This window comes from Podarcis tiliguerta (assembly GCF_965153285.1).
Source record: "Podarcis tiliguerta genome assembly, chromosome: 3".
Taxonomy (NCBI): domain Eukaryota; kingdom Metazoa; phylum Chordata; class Lepidosauria; order Squamata; family Lacertidae; genus Podarcis; species Podarcis tiliguerta.
This window is the reverse complement of record NC_139536.1, coordinates 31431055-31451246: the sequence shown is the minus strand read 5'-3', so window position 1 is coordinate 31451246 and position 20192 is coordinate 31431055. Positions and strand designations below refer to the sequence as shown.

The 20192-nt window shown below is 46.4% G+C and overlaps 1 protein-coding gene across 1 annotated transcript in view; it reads right to left on the bottom strand.

The window, feature by feature from the left end:
• The window catches only part of COQ8A (coenzyme Q8A), a 60909-nt gene that overhangs the window by 16091 nt on the left and 24626 nt on the right, over positions 1-20192 (bottom strand). Inside the window, exon 4 of the mRNA XM_083432328.1 lies at positions 5278-5380. Coding sequence (XP_083288454.1) covers positions 5278-5380 — 103 coding nt within the window. The remainder of the gene's footprint in view (positions 1-5277; positions 5381-20192) is intronic.

The following is a 20192-nucleotide window of genomic DNA, read 5'->3' as shown; positions in this document are numbered from 1 at the left end:
AGCCGTTGCCTAGAAGGTACTACTTGCCACCGACACAAGGAAATCTTAATGAGTGAACACATTTGCACACACATTGTGCATAGGGCTGCCCCTGAAGACAGTTAGGAAACTTGAAACTTGTGCAAAATATGGTGGCCAGGTTGCTCACCAGGGCAAGACAGCTTGAGACTATTACACCAATCCTGGTCTGATTGCACTGGCTACCAATTAGTTTCTGGGCCCAATTCAAAGTGCTGTTTTTGACCTATAAAGCCTTAAAACGGCTCAGGACTGCAAGACCCGAAGGACCACCTCTCCTCATACAAACCGATCAGGTCCCTGTGCTCATTATCTGAGGCCCTTCTTCGTGTGCCTCTCCTCCATGAGAGGTCTAGAGGGTGGCAACACAGGAACAGGGCTCCCCATTTGTGGAACGCTCTCCCAAGGAAGGTTCGCTTGGTACCTTCATTATATACCTTTAGGCGCCAGGCCTCTTCAAACAGGCCTTTAGCTGATTAACATCCAACACTCTTTTAAATGTGCGGGCGGGCGGAGAGATTGGGTTGCTTTTGTTCTTTATTTTTATTATGTATTCATATTGTATTTTTATATTGTGAACCACCCTGAGATCTAGGATGAAGGGTGGCAGATAAATTTAATAAATAATAACAATAACAATTCTCCTTCTGCATCTTTTTTTTGGTTAATAATTAAATAATCTTTACTAATTTAAATCACACACATATACAAAGAATTTACAATCTCATACTACAAAAAGAAAACTAAAGAAAAAACAATTCAGAAGAAAAGAAAATACAGAAAAAAGAAAGAAAAATCAGATTTACGTGCATAAAAAAAAACTTAATCTTCCTAATTAATACTTAAATAAACACGTAAATAAAAAAGACTTCTGACAAAACAAGTCTTCTAATCATTCTCATTGTACTGTTTATACTGTCGTCGGTTTTCCCCGCACAATTTTATATTCTTTAATATTGTTCCCGTCTACTCCACAAATGGTATTTGTTGTGTTTACAAGTATCACTCAAGTTCTGCTAATATGGTGTGGTTGGTACAATATGATTTTATATAATCCTTAAATATTCTCCATTCTCCAAATATTTTCTGGTTCAATACTCCTTTAACTCTTCCTGTCAGTTTTGCTAGTTGTAAATATTCTAATATGAGTATCTGCCAATCCTGTGATTGTCGGTACTGTTTCGTTTTTCCACTTCCTCACCACAAGAATTCTTGCTGCTGTGGTGACATACATGAACAGTATCTCCTTCTGCATCCTGAGACAGTATAATCCCAAGAAACCCCACCCTTTTAATGAAGTTTGAAGCAAAAACATGAAGGCTTCACAGGGCAGAGATTTCTATTTGCTGGGCCATGGACTCCTAACTTATTTGTTCCTGAAATACTGAAACTCATTGGAGGCTCTGAGCAGGTACTGCTGCAACAAATCTGTTTACTGACCTTGAAGCACAACTCAACTCTCCTCTCCTGACAGAAGAGGGCATGTAGAGACTGGATTTCATTTCACGGCCCTGGAAGGACTGTCCTTCCCAACAGCCATCTGGGATCACCTCTAATTTTTCCTCTGCTGCCGTAAGTACAGCTTTGAAGGTTAGCAGTGACCAACAGAGCTATTTTTACTTGGCTTGCTTGACAGACACAGTGAATCTCATCCAGAATGCACGATGGACATAAACTTTTGCACACCTTTTTTTTTCCTCTTTCCAGGATAGCTTGAATGGGAACAGCCAAAGACAAGTTGGCTGGTGGGTCCAAGGTCTCTCATGCCTTGGAAAATAAGCTCACGGCACTTTAACTCTTCTCTGAAAGGGGTTATTTGGGTATTGTGAGGTGGGGGCCTTTACCCCATAACTTTAGCAGCAGCTCTTAACAGCCAAACTCTACCGACAAAATCATACTGTTGCTCCTCTTCGGAAGAGAACAACAGCAAAAAAGTGAGCCGTGATGCTTCATTTGAAAAGTCTTTTTGGAATGAATGACAAGATGGGCAGGTGGAGACAAGAGGCAGCCACAGGATACATCTTTTGACTTCATCAGAAAAACAAACTTGACCTGGAATCGCAGAGGTAAACTCAAAGAGGAAACCTACAGAACTTACTGCTATTATTTTTGATTGATATTGCCATTTCCTGATGTTCCGTATTGATTTCACTATTAAGTGGAAGGACATCTTCAGGAACACAGCAAATGCCAGATCAAAACTTGCACTCACTAGCAGGAGAGCACCTGCTACCAAATGAGCCATCCCTTTCGTGCCCACTCCCTATTCTTAACAGTTGTTCCATGCAACATTACCCAAAATGTGTAAATCCCACACCTACTAGGTGTGTTAAGGATCCATATAGGACTCCCAGTTTCTATGACCACTAGGCCATGCTGGGTGAGGAGTCAGAGTACAACAGAACTGAGAGGACTACATGTTCCTCCACTGCTAATCTACAGGTGGTCAGGAAAAAGGTCTCATGAGCTTGACCACTACACACACATTTCTACTTTTCTTCCTTAAACACACCAGCAAATTAACAGAAAAAGCCCTTAATAGGTCAATGTCTCCTTAAACCAAATCCCATAAAAATAGCTGCTCCCACCTCACCTTGCTGTTTTTGCCAGCAACAGCAAGTTCTACACCCTTTCATAGTATGGCTGAGCTTGCATGCAGGTCAGGGAGTGCCCGATTATACAAGGTACCTCTGGCAAACAGAAAAATGTAAACAGAACTGTTACACAATCTTTCTTTGAGAACAAGTTCTCTCCAATATGAGGAGCAAGAGTTGCAAGGGAATGCCTTCAGAGCCATTCAGGGTGATCTGCCACCATGCTTTTTCGGATATACATTTTAAACCTGTGCACAGATTCTGCGATTGTACAGCCTGATATTTCTGCAAGAAATTCTGACGTTTCTGCAGGAGATTTAAGGTCGACCACAGGTGACTTTAAACTCTTGTTCTACATGCCCCAGTTTTGCTCTGTGCACAGCGGGGAGTCCCATTCAGGGGAGTATATATGCACTGAGACACTTTCACATACTATACAAGCAGAATGGGGTAACACACATTTGTGAACCTGTCTGATGGGAACAGTGAAAGCTTTGCTGTCAGGAAACAGGAGCCAACATACTGGAAAGGTTGCAACTGAGATGCTAAAGTTTAGGGCATCAAGAGAGATCAGATAAATTCCATCTGCACTCTCAGGAAGGAACTAACAGTTTCTCCAAATATAATATGCACCTCTAAGAAAATGCTACTATAATTACGGGAGGAACATTATGCAGGGACAGGTTATCACAGATTGAGCAAGACTAAGGTAAGAGGGTTTAGTGACAGAGCTCACACTTCACATACCAAACACAGGAAAGCTGCATGACCATTGCTCTCTCTGGTTCTGTATTGTCTACGCTGGCCAGCAGTGACTCTCCTGGAGATGCCAGGGATTGCATGCAAAGCAGATGCTCCACCACTTCCATGCCCCTTCCCAAAACTTTCATGTTCAACCCCAGCAGCTCAGGTTATAAGGACCCCAATGCTAAGACAGAGAAATCTCTGCTTGAGACCTTGGAGAGCCTACCAGAGAAGACAGCAAGTCATGTGTAGCTGTCAGGTAATGTAAGAAGCACAAGAATAGCCTGCTAGATCAGGTCAATGACCCAGATAGTCCAGCATCCTGTTCTTACAGGCGTAACATTCAGTTATCAGGGCTGAAACTGGCAATGGGCAGACACGCTCTTCTCTCTGCCATCTGCCAAGCCGAAGGGCATATCGCCAAGAGCTTTTGCAATTAGGTGAAGGGCCGCATAAAATCAGGCTAAGAGTCACCCCTGCCTATGCTGGGGGTGGGCACACATAAGGAAGGATCAGTGTTCACATATGTCAATGGGTCAGATGCTCAGTGGAAAGGCAGCCCCTTGCAACGTTATTGAGCACGAGGCTGGCTTCATGGCCAATTGCACTGCCAACCAGAGATCTTGACCTTTCAGTAATATAGCCCTGTTACAGAGGAAAAATGGACCCTTGGTGGAGTCACAGTTAGGTATGGCACTAAAGGCCACTACTCCCAGGTTACTTTTCCCGATGCACATTTTTAACATGTAGCAAACGGGTGGGGAAGAAAAAGAAGCCAAATATACACATCCCTGATTAAATACCAGCCATAACCAGGCATCCAGTGAATCAGGTTTGTCAGACTTACACCTTGACCATTCACCAACGTTGGGCAGCTTTCTCTTATAATATTTTGAAGAGTGGGGAAATAAGGTGGGAAACATTTTACCTAACAACAATAACAACACAAAGGAAGAGCAGAAGGTCTGGCTTATGGCAGCAAGATGTAGATAGATAGATAATTTATTACGGTCAAAGACCAGCTCGCATAACACAATAAAAACAGCGTTCATAAAGATAAAATATACAATCAGAGCAGATTGCGGCAGGCAGCAAGATGTAAATTTGGCAGAGTTCTCCTCTTCCCAAACTAATCCAAGTGCATCCATTTTGGTTTTAAGAGGTATGAGCACCTTGGGCAGGATGGAAGTCCAGCCCTCTCGCCACAGCCCTGGCTGACCCCTCCTGAGTTTGTGAACTTGCATCAGGCAAGATCAGATGCAAGTACAGAAATGACTTCATTGCTGTGCAATAACACTTTACTCCTTATCGCAGATATATTCTGTATAACCTTCACTTCAGTGACTTGTCGTTAGCCAATGCCAAGACAAACAAGAGATCTATTTATGGTAAAACAAGAACTGGAACCATTATTATTATTATTAAATCATCTGAAAGGATAGAACTAGAAAGGCAGACTTCAAGTTCAAGGATTGCTGCAAAACAGGACAGGCAGCCATGAAGTCATTCATTTTCCTGAGCAAATAGACAGCGGGCTTCTGTGTTGATCAGGGTCAGTAGAGAGGAGGACTCTTTGAAGGGGTGGACAAGCTCACCCTTCTCCACAGTTTAGCTTTCTCCTGTCCTGCTTTAGGGGCAAGAGGAAGGGGATTTGCTTTCCTTAAATGCACTGAATCACCACTACTCCTTGAAGTATTTATTCAAAGAGGAAAACAATTGAAGGTTGCTGCGTAGGTTCAGGGGGAGAGCGGAATCTGGATGCAAAAACACTGTAATACTTTTATTAGTAACTACCCTAGTGACTATAGTGTTGTGCTGCCCTTCCTTTAGTTGTGATTCTGTGCACTTGTAGAGCAAATTGTGTTTGGGGACAAGGACACGACCGGATGCTTGTATTAGCAGTATGCAAAGGAACACTCACCATTCTGCTCTTCGGATCTAAGGCTCTTTTTCGCAACCTCTGCCAAGGCTCCGATGCCAAGACCAACAGCTAAGCCTTTAATGGACAAAAAGGAAAAGGGGGGGGGGGAGACAAGAGAAAGTCAAAGGCAGCGGGATAAAATGCCATCTGTATGCGGTTACATATCTTTGTGGCTTAATGAGCAGAGGCAAAGTAGCTCTTTATTCAATACGGTTTTAAACTTGACTACAGAGCACAAAGGGAAAGAATCCAGCACCGCTCCGCTCAGTTTCAAAGGCATGCTGTGCCCACTTTCCCCAGGGCAGCAAAACCTCTGTCCAAAGGAAGCATCTTCTGTTCAGAGAAAAGGGCTTTAGAAACCAAGAGTTAAGGGGGCAAGCAGGGACAGTAGTAGAGACTGCAAGTTGTCCATCCATGTGGTCAAGTTTAGTACTAGTCACACAGGGTCTTTGATCTGACACAGAAAAAATTAGGGAGGTCAGTAAACTCTCCTGGAGGCTGTGCCTAGACCTTTAATATCCCCACATGCTCGTTTAATGCAACTGTTATTTCCACAACTGAAATAAAAGATACCCCACTTCATCTGGCATCCTCAACGTTTCATCAGTCCCTTTGACCTTCCTCCACAATCTGTTTTACCCTTTACCTTACTGTGGCCAGCAGGGCTCCAATTTGACCCCAGGGCAACTGGAGGAGGAGAGTGAGTGACATAGCTTATACCTCCCCAACAGCATATTTGCCCTGGTGTTGATACCTTGGAGCATTTAATGGTATCTAGATGGAGGATCTGGCAACTCAAGTTCTTACATGATAAGTTCTCTCCAAAAATATTTAATAACAAGATGATTTGAATCTAGAGCAGTCAAATGCAGGACAGGGGAGGGAAAGTTGCACAGGCTGGAACTGGAATGGAAAACCTCAATTTGCAAGTGCAATTGATGCAATAGCACCTCGGCATGATGGCTGTGGAAGATAAGCACCATTCTGCCACACATGCAGACACGCACATACATGCATGCAATATTTGCACAAAATAACACAGGGAACACCCAGCTAAGCTCTGTTCAGCATCAACAACTATGAAACACTAACTGTTTGTTCCATATCCAACCTAGCTCGTAATTGCTTAGAGAATGAGATTTTGGAATCTACAGAGGTGAAATCTGAAGAGAATCTCTGTATTCTTGCCTTGAGTGCGGATGTGTTAAATGAAATTAAGAGCTATTTCAGCAATCCTCACTTGAGTAGCAGTTCACAGTGACATAATAACCCAAAGCTACAGGATTCATATCTCCATAACTAGGCTGGCAGATCTTCTAGCCACCTCTTCATCTGCAAGTACATCAGCAAGGAGCTACCACTAACATATATGTGTATATCCACACACCCCATGGGAGGAAAGAAAAGGCTGCAATTTTATGGAGTAGTTGGTAGAAGACTCAAGGCAAATCTGACTAGCTGAACAAAGACTGGAGCCCTTACTAGGTCTGCAGGGCGATGCAGAGGGATAAATCTTACTTCTCTACCTGAGTTGCATTCACTCAGTGGTGCTCTCTCACATCCATGTCATTAGTTTCCTTCAAAGCCCTAACAGCTTAAGACCATGTTAGCTGGCAGTGATCTTCAGGCTTGGGGTGTTGTTGGACTACAAGCCCCATCTTCCTTGACCACTGGGCTAAGATGTCTCAGAACAATGGTGGCTGTAGTCCATCATCATCCAGGGCAGAGGTTTTCAACCTTTTTGAGTCCACGGCTCCCTTGACCAACTACGTTCTTTTTGCAGCACCCCTGCGGCCATTTATGTCACCCCTTGCCTGGCAGTCTCTCACCCTTTTTGCGAACACCCTCCCTTGTGGAGTGTTTCCTCGGCCTCCTTTCTTCTCCCCTCTCCTTGGGAGTCCTCCAGGCAGCCACTGCTGCCACCCCTGGTACCCTGGCCCCAAAGACAGGTACCTGCTCACACTGTCCATTCCCAACAGCAAGGGCTGACGGGCTGGGCTCCCTGGCCCGCTTGCTTGCGTGCTTACTCCGAGGCCGCTCCAGCTTCTAGCAACCAGCACCCCCTGGCCAGTTCCAGAGGCACCATTTGTCTGGGGAGCTTGTAGCCAGGGCTGCTGCAACAAACAGCCATGCAAGCCTTTTGGAGGCAGAGATGCAACAGGGCATCAGAGGAGGGAGGGAAGGAAAGAGGGTTGCCCGTGGCACCCCTGACCATCATTCAAGGCACCCCAGGGGGCCACGGCACACTGGGTGAAAACCACTGATCTAGGGACTCAAGACTGAAGAATGCTGGATTGAGGATAAATTGCTCCCATACAGGTCAATCATGAAATGAAGATCAATGCCAGAAGCCTTTGTTCTTGGAGTCATGTCAAAAAAATTAAGCAAGTGAGCAACATCTCTGTGGCAGTGCCATGATTGCTGCATGCCCTCCCAATTGAAAGACGTGTTTATTTCAACAGCCTTTTTATTGTTGCAGATTTCAATATCTAGCATCTTTTACTCTTTGTGCTTCTTGCTTTGGGTACTCTGTTACGGCTTTTAGAACTGGCTGTACCTGCATTTTTATTAATTATAACTTATGCTATATGCCACACTGGGAACTTTTAGTAGAAGAGTGGGATATCTTTTATTAAATAAGAAAGTAATTATATAACTATAATGCAAAACAACCTATTGTTATGCCAGCAGTTTAAATGAGCCAAGAACTTGACGTTTACATGCACTTTGATTTGACTTATCCAGCTTCAACACCTCTTCTTCCCCACTGGATAAGGTTTAGAAGTGTACAATATGTACTTTCCCTTCTACTGCACAGCTCCACCTTAATTATCACATAAACTCACCTCCCTCCCCAGAACCACAGCAGCCGAAGATAGGCGCATGTCATAAACAACTCCAAATGGTTGGCTTTTTAAATATTAACCAGGAGGTATATCTTGCTTCACTGTTTTAGAACTGTTTACATTATCAATTTATTTCGATAAGGCCATTCTCCTTCAAGGGAGGCATTCGCCTTAGTGTTTGCAAACAGACTGCATTGTAAAGCCAGGTTGGTGGTGCTGCTCTTTTAAACAGCAGTAGAACATTGTACGGGTATTTTCAAGCCTGCAGAGTTTTTTGTACATCTGACAGTCACCTAAGTAAGAATTGAATTCTTGCACCACATGCTCCAATTCACAATTCTCAATCTACTTCTTGGGGGGTGGGTTCCTGTTTTTAAAGAATTATATGCCATTATAGGAACCTTTATTTTGGGTGGTGCAGTTGGACCACAAAAACAGGTCAAACAGCAGGATTCCCACCTGCTGATTTACACCAGCACAAACCCAGCTTAGCTACTTGGCCACCCTGTGTTAAAGTAGGCTTACCAGACGTCCCCAGTTCCTGGGGACAGTCCCCAGATTTGCAAATCTGTCCCAGGACCAATTCCCTCCCCAGAATGTCCCCAGATTTGCAAATCTGTCCCCAGGAAACATAGCAGCAGCAGCAGCCTCAGCAGCCTGGAGCCAGCCTGTTAGCACAGTTGGCTCTGGCTGGCTTCAGAAGCTTCTTGCTGCTCGCTGCCGTGGCCCTGCCATTTTTCCTGTGCCATGGCAGCGAGCAGCTCCTGAAGCCAGCCAGAGCCAACTGCGCTACCAGGCTGGCCCCTCCTGGGCAATGGCCGCCCGCCCGTGACTCCCGAGCCTCCCCTGATCTGTCAAAACAAAGGTGGAAGGAGATTGGGGAAGGCTTGGGAGTCATGGGCGCACGGTGCGCCGTTGCCCAGTTTTTTAAAAAACTCTGCACATTTATGTTTCACAGGGTGCGAAAGAAGGGCTTTGCACCTTTATACAATATGCATGTGTGCTTGGCCCCAGGGTCTTTTGCCTCACCATCCCCACTACTGACTACCTGTTGCTACGCAGCTTCAAAAAATAATAAAAAAATTAAGTGTCCCCAGATTCATTGAAAAAAAATCTGGTAACCATATGTTAAAGCCCCCTCACCAACTTCTTCACTGTAAAATCATAGAATTGTAGAGTTTGAAGGGACCCTGTGGGTCATCTAGTCCAACCCCCTGCATTGCCAAATGCATTACAATTGATCGGAAGATAATACAGGGAATGCTATGCAAAATCAGTGCATAAAGTAAAAGCCTAATCTGGAAATGCAACAGCAACAGTTTTTTGTTTTTGTAAAAAAAATGCTTCTTAGAATTGTAGAGTTGGAAGGAACCGAAAGGGTCATCTAGTCCAATCCCTGCACTGCATGGGGTTGGACTACATGACTCTCGTGGTCCCTCCCAACTTAAAACTGAAAGCAGCCCATATATTTTTCATTTGCCGTCCAGCCAATGCATGAAGATTAGTACCAAGGGAGTGTGAAGGGCAAATATGAAATGCAATACAACAGAAGGCTGCTTTGGAAAGATAGGCACGCCCTTGTAGGGTTTGGCAAACAAGCCTATGATTAGCAGAAAAATCAAGTGATAACTATGCAACCAATAACCTTGTTCACACTGTAATAAAATCCTGTTGTTACAGAGTCGCCACAGAGTCTTGGCAGGCATAAAGACACCCACCCCACACACAGAGCTTCCCTTCAGAAGAACAAACAAGCCCTCCCCTGTTCACAGGGTTCTAACAGTGGAAGAGGAGGAGCTCCTATGCTTCTGAACTCTGTGGCCAGCTGTGGAGGCAGGCACGTGCAAAGTCCACCCAACAACCACTGCTGCTTACCTGCTGCGCTAATAAGGTGGTGCCTCGCAAGACGAAATTAATTCGTTCTGCGAGTTTTTTCGTTCTACGAATTTTTTCGTCTTGCGAAGCACCACTGTGTATTGACGGCTTCCCATAGGAATGCATTGGCGGTTTTAAAAAAAAGGCACAAGACGTTTCATCTTGCGAAGCAAGCCCATAGGGAAATCCGTCTTGCGAAGCAACTCAGAAAATGAAAAACTCTTTTGTCTTGCGAGTTTTTCGTCTTCCAAGGCATTCGTCTTGCGAGGTACCACTGTAATTAAATCAATTCAATACCCATAATTCAAAATGCACTGATATAGGCCAGATTATGTATCGAGGAAAGCTAAACGTTGCACAGCATGCAGGTTTGCATGCATCTGCCCCAATGTGACATGCATTTTAGCAAAAGCAGCCAGAAGGAAACAAGACTCAAAGGAAACCCAATTGAACAAAGGCTGGAGTCCATACTAGGCATTCAGGATGGCGCAGGTGAACAAATTCACAGAGTGGCGCTCTCCCACATCAATTGTCATTAGCTTCCTATTTGCGCCCAGGCTCAATTCAAAGTGCTGGTTCTAGGCATCAAAGCTCTAAACAGCTTAAGACCATGCCAGCTTGCAGTGATCTACAGGCTCGGGATGTTGTTGGACTGCAAAGCCCATCATCCTTGACCATTGGGCTAAGCCAGTGTTTGTGAAACCTGGTTAAAGTTACATAGTTACATCAAGCTTGATGCAGAAGGCACACTACATCCCAACCAATGTTGAAAAGTGAAGACGGGGAAAATTTGCATGGGAGAATGGTTACGTGACAAGGAAGCATGATGCCTGCGCAAGGACTCTTGAGGCTATGTTCACATTTCCAGGCTTTCTGTAGCCCACCCTTCCTCCAGATCAGATCACAGGGCAGCTTACGACGCCACACATTCAGTGGCCAATGTTAAATAAAGCAGAATTAACTCCAGACACCCAGCACCAGCCAGCATCATCAGGATCCAGACTAAGTCAAGAACTACTGTGTTCACCGCACTCTTCAAGGACCTCATTACACTTTTAGAGAGAGAGTGCAACTGCAATTACTATGGGCCTGAATCTGATTTTTAAAAGAAATCTCATTGCTCTGCAATTTCTGACTTTACATTACTTTTTTTTTTAATTGCTTTCACTTCTCCAAAACCAAGTTGATCTTAACTCTTTTATATATATATATATATATAAAGCACTGCAGCTATATTTAAATAGCAGATGAGGAGAGTTTTTGTTTTTACTGAGACCAGTAAACCAGAAACAGAGAAAGGAGGGCCATATGAACTTTTAAGAGAAGGTATATTTTCCGGAAGGCTTGGTGAATCCTACATCCAGGATCACATTCTGTGCTCAGTGAATAGCCTATGCACACAGAGCCTGACAAATAGCACTGATCTTAATAGAACTAACTTATGTATCAGCCTGTTTAGGACTGGGATGCCAAAACAAAGCTGCAAAGCTTTGCCTGCTGTAAAAACTGGTATTTTAAGGGAGAACTCTTGCGCTTATACACTTCTTCCACGCCTTCTGTAGTATACAATTACTCCTTCCTTCCTTCCTTCCTTCCTTGGCTGCAGGCAACCCATGGTTTTCTGTTTTGTCTAAGTCAATAAACTATGGTTTCCAAATGCTGGACTCTAAGGCAAGTGCAAGCCAGAGTTTGCTGGTTTATGCAAAACAGAAAACTATGGTTTGCCTCTGTGATGGGATGAAGAGCTGCTTGTGTGTAAATTGTAATCCCTCAGAGTTTGAACAGCTTCTCAAACCTCTGCCTGTGACGGAGCCCCTCCAGCATGGCTGCGTCAGTCGCTAGCAGAATCCGAAAGTGGTTGCTTTCGGAAACGTTTCCAACATAAAAGCTCCTTAACGGAAACACGTCTTCTGGCCTCTCTGCGTGACAGTTTCCGGCGAGGAACGGGTGTCCCTATAGGTGGTTCTGAGACATCCCCACTATTTTCACTGGAAGCATCTCTGAGCCATTCCTCCGACTCTCCTTCCCTTGACATTCCTGTTCGCCCCCTACTGGTTCCTTCTTCAGGTGTTACGTCTCCCTTTCCCTCAGAGAGCCTTGGCACCTCCGGTGCTGCCGATGGCAGTTCCCTGACATCCACCTCCCCTCCAGGGCCCCCTTCACCCTCTCCCGTCTCCTCCCCTACAGTTTGGGAGGGGGTAAAACCCCGGAAGGAACCTTCCTCATCGTCTGAGGTTTCGAACACCTTTCTCCACTTGTTGCGGTTCCTAATCTCTCGGTACTCCTCGTCGTCTGAGTCCGTTCCTTCTTCCAACTCCGACTCCGCGAATCCTTCCAGTTCCTCTTCCTCGTCTGTGGTGCCGAAATACTCCCTCCTAAACCTTGCTGCCGGCTGTGGTTTCCTCGGGAATCTTTGGTGGAACGCTTCTGTTAAAACCTCGTCATTGACCTCCTCTGCTGTCACCCAAGTGTTTTCTGACTCCGGTTCCCCTTCCCACGCCACTAAATACTCCACCTGATTGCCCTTCCACCTGGAATCGAGGATTTCCGCTACATGGTTACTGCTCTCCCTCTCTTCCAAGACTGGTCCCCTGGCGTGCTCCCCTTCACCTCCCCCCTTGTACGGTGACAGTAATGACCTGTGGAACACTGGATGCAATTTCATGTGGTTGGGTAACCGGAGTTTGAAAGCCACTGGATTGACCTGCTGAATGACCTCAAAGGGTCCCAATCTCTTGGGTCTTAATTTCTTACAACCCCCTTTGAACGGCAACCCTTGGGTGGACAACCACACCTGATCCCCCACCCTTATGGTTTCACCTTCCCTCCTGTTCTTGTCTGCCTGCTTCTTATATTGAGCCTTGGCCCTTTCTAAGTTGAGCTGAAGCTGACGATGGATCGCTTCCATCTCTTCTACAAAATGTTCGGCCGCTGGGACGCTCCATCTCTCGCCTCCCTCCCCCGGGAATGCCCTGGGGTGACACCCGTAATTGGCCAAAAAGGGGCTCATCCCTGTGGACACATGCTCCGCATTGTTGTAGGCAAATTCTGCCAGCGCCAGCTTTTCGACCCAATCATTCCCTCTGTCATTGACATAACACCTCAGATATTGTTGGAGGATGCCATTTGCTCTTTCCGCCTGCCCGTTGGTTTCAGGATGCCGGGCCGTCGAAAAATTGACCTCCACGTGCAGCAAGCTCATGAGCTTCCTCCAGAACCTGGAAGTAAATTGTTTCCCGCGGTCCGAGACAACCCTCAAGGGGGCGCCATGCAGCCGGAAGATGTGTTCTACAAACAACTTCGCTGTTTCTTCCGCTGTCACTGCATGTGAACATGCTACAAAGTGGCACATCTTAGTTAACAGGTCCACTACTACCATGATGGCCGTCTTCCCTTTGGATTTGGGCAGATCCGTCATAAAATCTATTGATACCGCCTCCCAAGGCCGTTCTGGCGTGGGTAGTGGTTCCAATAACCCTGCCGGCGCCCTTCTTTCCCCCTTGGCCCTCTGGCATTGGTCACACCCTCTTACATACTCCTTTACATCTTCCCTCACCTTGGGCCACCAAAACTCCCTGGTGACCATCCACATGGTCTTGTGTTGTCCAAAATGTCCCGCCGTGGGACTATCATGCAACTGCTTGAGTACCCTCCCTCTCAATTCACCTTCTGGTATATACAGCGCCCCTTTGTAATACAATGCCCCATTTCTTTCTTCAAAACCCTCCGGGCTCTCACCCTCTCCCCTGAGGCCTCTGAGCTTATTTTGGGCATATTCGTCAGTTTCCGTTTCTTCTACCAGCTCTCGTCTCCCCACCAGCGCCGCCCCACACACCCAGCGGTCCTCAGGAATGACATGTCTTTCTTCGCTTGCCCCCTCCCCTTCCAAGTACTCTGGTTTGCGTGAGAGAGCGTCCGCCCTGACGTTCTCTGGGCCTGGTACATAACAAATCTCGAAGTGGAATTTGGAAAATTCCTGTGCCCATCTCACTTGTCTTTGGTTGAGTACTCGAGCTGTTCTCCAATACTCCAAATTCTTGTGGTCGGTGCACACTTGCACCTTGTGTTGTGCCCCAATCAATAAATGTCTCCACCTCCGGAACGCTTCGTGAATGGCAAGTAGTTCCCTGTCATACACCGTGTAGTTCCGCTCGGACTTATTCAGCTTCCTCGAGAAAAAGCTACACGGTCTCCACTCCGACGTATTTCTTCCCGGCTGAAGAAGCACAGCCCCCACCGCTCTGTCTGACGCGTCTGTCTCCACCCTCATGGGCTTCTGTAGGTCCACATGCAGAAGTTGTTCTTCCGAAGCGAAAGCCCTTTTCAGTTCTTCAAAAGCTCTCTCCGCTTCCGCCGTCCAAACAAATTTCTTCTTGCTACTGAGGCAGTCGGTGATGGGCGCCGTCAAGTGTGCAAAATTCTTGATGAACTTCCGATAAAAGTTCCCAAACCCCAGGAATCTTTGCACATCCTTCTTGGTTTTCGGTGTCTTCCATTCCAGCACCGCCTGGACCTTGCCTGGATCCATGGCCAATCCTTGGTTTGACAGGCGGTACCCCAGGAATTCCACCTCCTTGGCATGAAACTGGCACTTCTCCAGTTTCACCCACAGCTGATTGGCTTGCAGCCGCCCCAACACTTCTCTCACGTCCCTCACATGCTGCTCTTCATTTTCCGAATACACCAACACGTCATCCAAAAAGGCCACACAATTCTTGTAGAGCAACGGCCCCAGGACGTGGTTGATAAAACTTTGAAAACATGCGGAGCCGGCTTGGAGACCGAAGGGCATTACGAGGTATTCAAATGCTCCCAAAGGGGTGAACATGGTGGTCTTCCATTCATCCCCCTTCCTTATTCGTATCAGATTATACGCCCCCCGCAGGTCCAGTTTTGTAAAAATCTTCCCCTTCCTCACCCTGGTCAGAATGTCATCAATTCGGGGCATAGGAAAGGCCAGGGGTTCCGACACAGCGTTTAGGGCCCTGAAATCCACTACAAGTCTCGGCTTATCTGTGTTTTTTTTGTCCACAAAAAACACTGGGCTGCCCCCCACCGCTCGGGACTCTCTGATGAAACCCCTCTTCAGGTTTTTGTCAATGAACTCCCTCAGCTCCTGCATCTCCCTGTCTGACATGGCGTACAGCTTGCCCACTGGGAGTTGAGCCCCAGGGAGTAGGTTGATTTGACAGTCAAAGGGTCTATGCGGCGGCAGTTTGTCCGCTTCCCTTTCGCTAAATACGTTGCTCAGATCTGCATATTGCGGAGGCACCTCCCCTTGCTTCAATACCTCCATCCCAGCTAAGGTGAGCTTGGCTCCCCCTGGATCCTTCCCCTGCTTGCAGTGTTCCAGGCAATGCGCTGACCCGAAGGAGACCACCCTCTGGTGCCAGCCCACCAGAGGATCGTGTAATGCCAGCCAGCTCATCCCCAAAATTATGGGAGCTCCTCCCAATGTGGCCACATTAAACGCTATCCTCTCGGTGTGCCTTGCCACCCTCATTATCATAGGGACTGTCTGTTGGTTCACTTCTCCTCCCAACAGCTCTCTGCCGTCAATTGTGGTCACCTGCAGGGGTTTACTTAAGGGGAGGGTTTGTATCTGGTGCTCAGCTGCGAACTCCTTACTCATAAAATTACAGGAGCTGCCTGAATCCAGCAGGGCCTTGATCTGTAGGGGGTGTCCGTTTGGCAGCTCTAGCAACACCTCTATCACTAGAGCAGGTCTGGGAGGTTCTGGTGCGGGCACTCTCACTGCTTTTGAGCCTGGCTGCTGTGCCCCGACGGCAGCCAGGCGTTGGCTTTTACTTGCTCTGTGCTTTCCTCCTCCTCTCCCCCAACAGCTCCCGCCATGCCTTGCCATTCCTTTCTCCGTGGACAGACTCTGGCAAAGTGTCCTGGCTGTTGGCAGAGATAGCATTTCTTCCCGCCCTTTCCCTCCTTCTTCCGCCCTTCACCGACGTTTGAAACTGTGCGCGCACGCGCTGTTCCCACTTCCATCGGCTCTGCCGGCGGGAAAGGCTGCTCTGGAATGTCTGGAATGCGGAGCTCCCTCCAACGTTCTCCTTTCCCCTCCCGCTTCTCCAAAGCCCTCGCTTCCTGGCGCGCTCCTATGGCTAGCGCGGCTTTAGTCAGCTGGTCCATAGACTCTGCTCTGGGGTTCCGGGAAAGTTCATCTTTCAAGGAGGAAGACAGACCTTCTTCGAACAGCATTTGAATGGGCTCAGAAGTCAATTCCCACCCCAAACGATGAATCAACATAGTGAACTCAGTCCAGTACTCACGGACAGTCCTGTTTCCCTGTTTGCAAGCCATTAACTGCCTTCGCCCCCTCCCTGCTCAATGTCACTGGAAAACATCAGGTCCATGGCACGAAAAAACTTCCTTGTGTCCTTTAGGATCTCATTATTTGCTGCCATCAAGGGTCTAACCCAGTCCTTCGCCCCTGATTCGAGATGGCTAATTACAAAAGCCACTCGCGATTCCTCATCAGGGAAGTCATCAAATTGCAGATTGAGAGCATATTGCATCTCTGTCCTAAAGGCATGGTAGTTCCTGGGGTCCCCCCCAAATTTCTGCACCAATCCTGGCATCTTTCTGTTGAGTGGGGTGGCTTTCTCCCTCCCCCTCTCTGCATCCTGAGCCCTCCTTTCTTCCAGCCTCGCCGTCTGCAAGGCAAGCTGGATTTCCAACGTCCTATACCTTTCCTCCAGGCTTGGACCTCCTCCAGCTGCCCCTCCGGTTCCTGCTGGTTCGCTCATGATGCCTCTCCCTGGCACAAGCTAGCTGTCGATGACTTTCGGATTGCTGTGATGGGATGAAGAGCTGCTTGTGTGTAAATTGTAATCCCTCAGAGTTTGAACAGCTTCTCAAACCTCTGCCTGTGACGGAGCCCCTCCAGCATGGCTGCGTCAGTCGCTAGCAGAATCCGAAAGTGGTTGCTTTCGGAAACGTTTCCAACATAAAAGCTCCTTAACGGAAACACGTCTTCTGGCCTCTCTGCGTGACAGTTTCCGGCGAGGAACGGGTGTCCCTATAGGTGGTTCTGAGACATCCCCACTATTTTCACTGGAAGCATCTCTGAGCCATTCCTCCGACTCTCCTTCCCTTGACATTCCTGTTCGCCCCCTACTGGTTCCTTCTTCAGGTGTTACGTCTCCCTTTCCCTCAGAGAGCCTTGGCACCTCCGGTGCTGCCGATGGCAGTTCCCTGACAGCCTCATACAAGGAAGGGAGGGAAGCACTGTACATGAGGGCAGAGGAGGTGGAAGCCACTGAGCCAGAGACTCCTTAAAGCCTCTTTTATATACTGCTAAGCCGTAGCTCGGCACTACTTTTAATCAGCCCAGTTCAACACTGAGAAAAATTATTTTGGGAGAAGCTTCTTTTAAAGACAACATCAGCAAACAGCTGTTCACCGTAGAAAGAGGAAACTGACTAAGATACCAAGCTAGTTTAAGTACACAGAGTGACTTTTGTGTTCCCACACCAAGCTAGAAGCAGATTACAGCACTCCCACCACCCCTGCTGAATTGTTTGAGTCAATTCATAAGCCTGGCCTGTCAAGTTTCAGACACTGGTCATCCCCCTCCTGTGAATTCCTGACACATTTTGGAGACAACAGTTCAAAATATCTGCTGCATATACTTAGTTAACCAAAGGCTAAACCTTCTCAACTCAACACAGAAGCATATATTTCCTATTTAAAGCTTGAGTGTGAGGAAATTCTAATGGGAAAGCTGCTACTACAGGATCATGAAGACACTTGTGGCACACAGCTTGATATCAATAATAAGTCTGATGTGCAGAGCCAAAAAAGTTCCCCATCTCTGTCAGGCCTCCCCATTTAGCCCGTGAAACCATTCTGGCCAATCTTCACCCACCTGCTGTACAAGTGACATCATTTATCTGTTTAATATCTGTTGTCACAAGAGACTAGGGCCCTGCGGGACCTGACATCTTTCCGTAAGGCCTGCAAGACAGAGTTGTTCCACCAGGCCTTTGGTCAGGGCCCAGCCTGACTCCCTCTTCTGGCAACCTGCACAGAATTTTGCTTAACGGTTGCCATTAATTTGATTTTAATTAATTTTTATAATGAAATGTTTTTAGAATGTTGGATTATTTGATTGTTGTTAGCCGCCCTGAGCTCGGCTTCGGCTGGGGAGGGCGGGATATAAATAAAATTTATTATTATTATTATTATTATTAACCCACCAGATGGATCCAATTCCCCACCCCTGCTCTGGAGGAGAGCTTTCTACTCCTCACCTGCAAAAAAAAAGTGACAAAACCCTTGAACTCAGAGAATTCTTGAGTTCTTTCCATAGCTGATATAGAGATGACAAAATAATATTAAGCCCATGACATCTGTCTTTTAAAGGTGCCAAAGGACTCCTTCAGCTACAATCTGCAATTGTTCCACAGCAGAACCATAAATGTCTACAATAACTCAGCAGACATTCCCATTAGTGAACATATTCAAGGAAGAGGAAGTATTCAGGAGGTCCCAACCTAAACAATGTGGATTAAAGTGTTTGCAAGCACAAAACTTATTTACAAGGGAGGGAGGAAGCATTCATAGCATTATTTCTTGTACTAACTCAGGGAAATGTTTACTTTGTTCCCTAGCTTTGAATCTGCTTCAAGTAAAATTGTATACTGCACAGGCCTGAGGTGCCTTGCCTTGTAGAAGCCAAGTTCCTTAACACTTTGCTACATAGACAGAAACGTTCAAAAGGCATATAGAAGTAGATCTCATCTTGGAGAAATGAATACTAAGGAGAGGTGCCAGCTCTAGCTATAAATAGGGAAGGTCACAAAACAGCAGGGACGCATGTTGGCTGTCTATACACTTGCTACACCAAACATACCAGAGGGAAACTGATACCCTTTCATCATGCTACAGGGTTCAAGATGCTAGCGATTCCAGGGAGCTCAAAGAGGTGCAGAGAGGGTTCTTGGTCTGGTTCTAGATGTAGAAAAGTACCTTTAAAGAGCCAGGATATCACAACTTTCAACTTTTCTCTCTGTTGTGTTATAGTGATGGGGAGGGGCAGGGGTCCCACACCTGGTGGAATCCTCCCTTTTAAACGTAAATCTTAAAAGGAGTAGTATCTCTTTGTAAACAAAATGTGTACCCCAAGTATTTGGAGCAATACTGACTGGGCTAAGAGTCAACGGCTGAAAAACACTGCCATGGAGATGCTGTAATTTGAAAGCCACTTGTTTCTTGAATCATTTTATGCCATCTCTGACACCTTTCGAGTCATTTTTGCAAAACAAAGACCATGTGGATAAACTTGCTACTGATGGAAGCTATGCACACTTACCTTGGAGTGAAGTCCCATTAAACTCAACAGGGCTTACTTCCAAGCAGATATGAACAGGATAACACTGTTTAAAGGTTTGTATACAAAGAAAGAAGTGGGAGCTTTTGTGGGGGGATACTCCTTGGGTTTTTTAAAATGCATTATTGAGGGTTTTCAACTGCTGGTAGCCACCTTGGCTGATGGGCTGGGAAGATGGGCTGTGCATATGCCTGAAATACTGAACACGCTTTTATTCATATTTAAAGCCTCTATTCAAGAGCTCCTAGTCTCAGCTTGGACACACTCCTATCTCTTTGTATCGTTTTAAGTTTATATCCTGCTGCATCCCTGCCAATTTCCTTTAAAGTACATCATGTCTCTCTATTCAAGTACCAGCTTCCTGATGAATACAGTGAATGAGGCACCTAGTGCCCCTTTAATTGATCTTTCAGATCAAGGAAAGCAAGGAACTTGCAGCCAAAGGTACTCGGCTATAGAGTGCTAGAGCATCAGCACTGCATGCAGAAAATCCCTGGTTCAATCCTTAGCATCTCTAGGTAGGGCTGGGAAAATGTCCCTGCCATTGCCAGTCAGTGTGGATAATACTGAGCTAGGTGGACTCAATTTAGGCAGCTTCTTTGCTTTCCTCAAAATAGAAGAGATTTAGCATTGAAATGCAGGGGATATGCAGACATTTCTAACCTAGCAGGTTCTCTTCTTTTCCTCCTTTCCCCTGCCCACTACCACTAAAGCCCAAAATGTCCTGCCATCTAAAATGCAAGTGTTCAGTCGGCATCCTGCTCCTTAAATCTTTGCACACACAAAGCAACGGGCAACATTTATGCAATGGTTTCGTGCAATTGTCAGATGGCAAAATGAATTCCAGA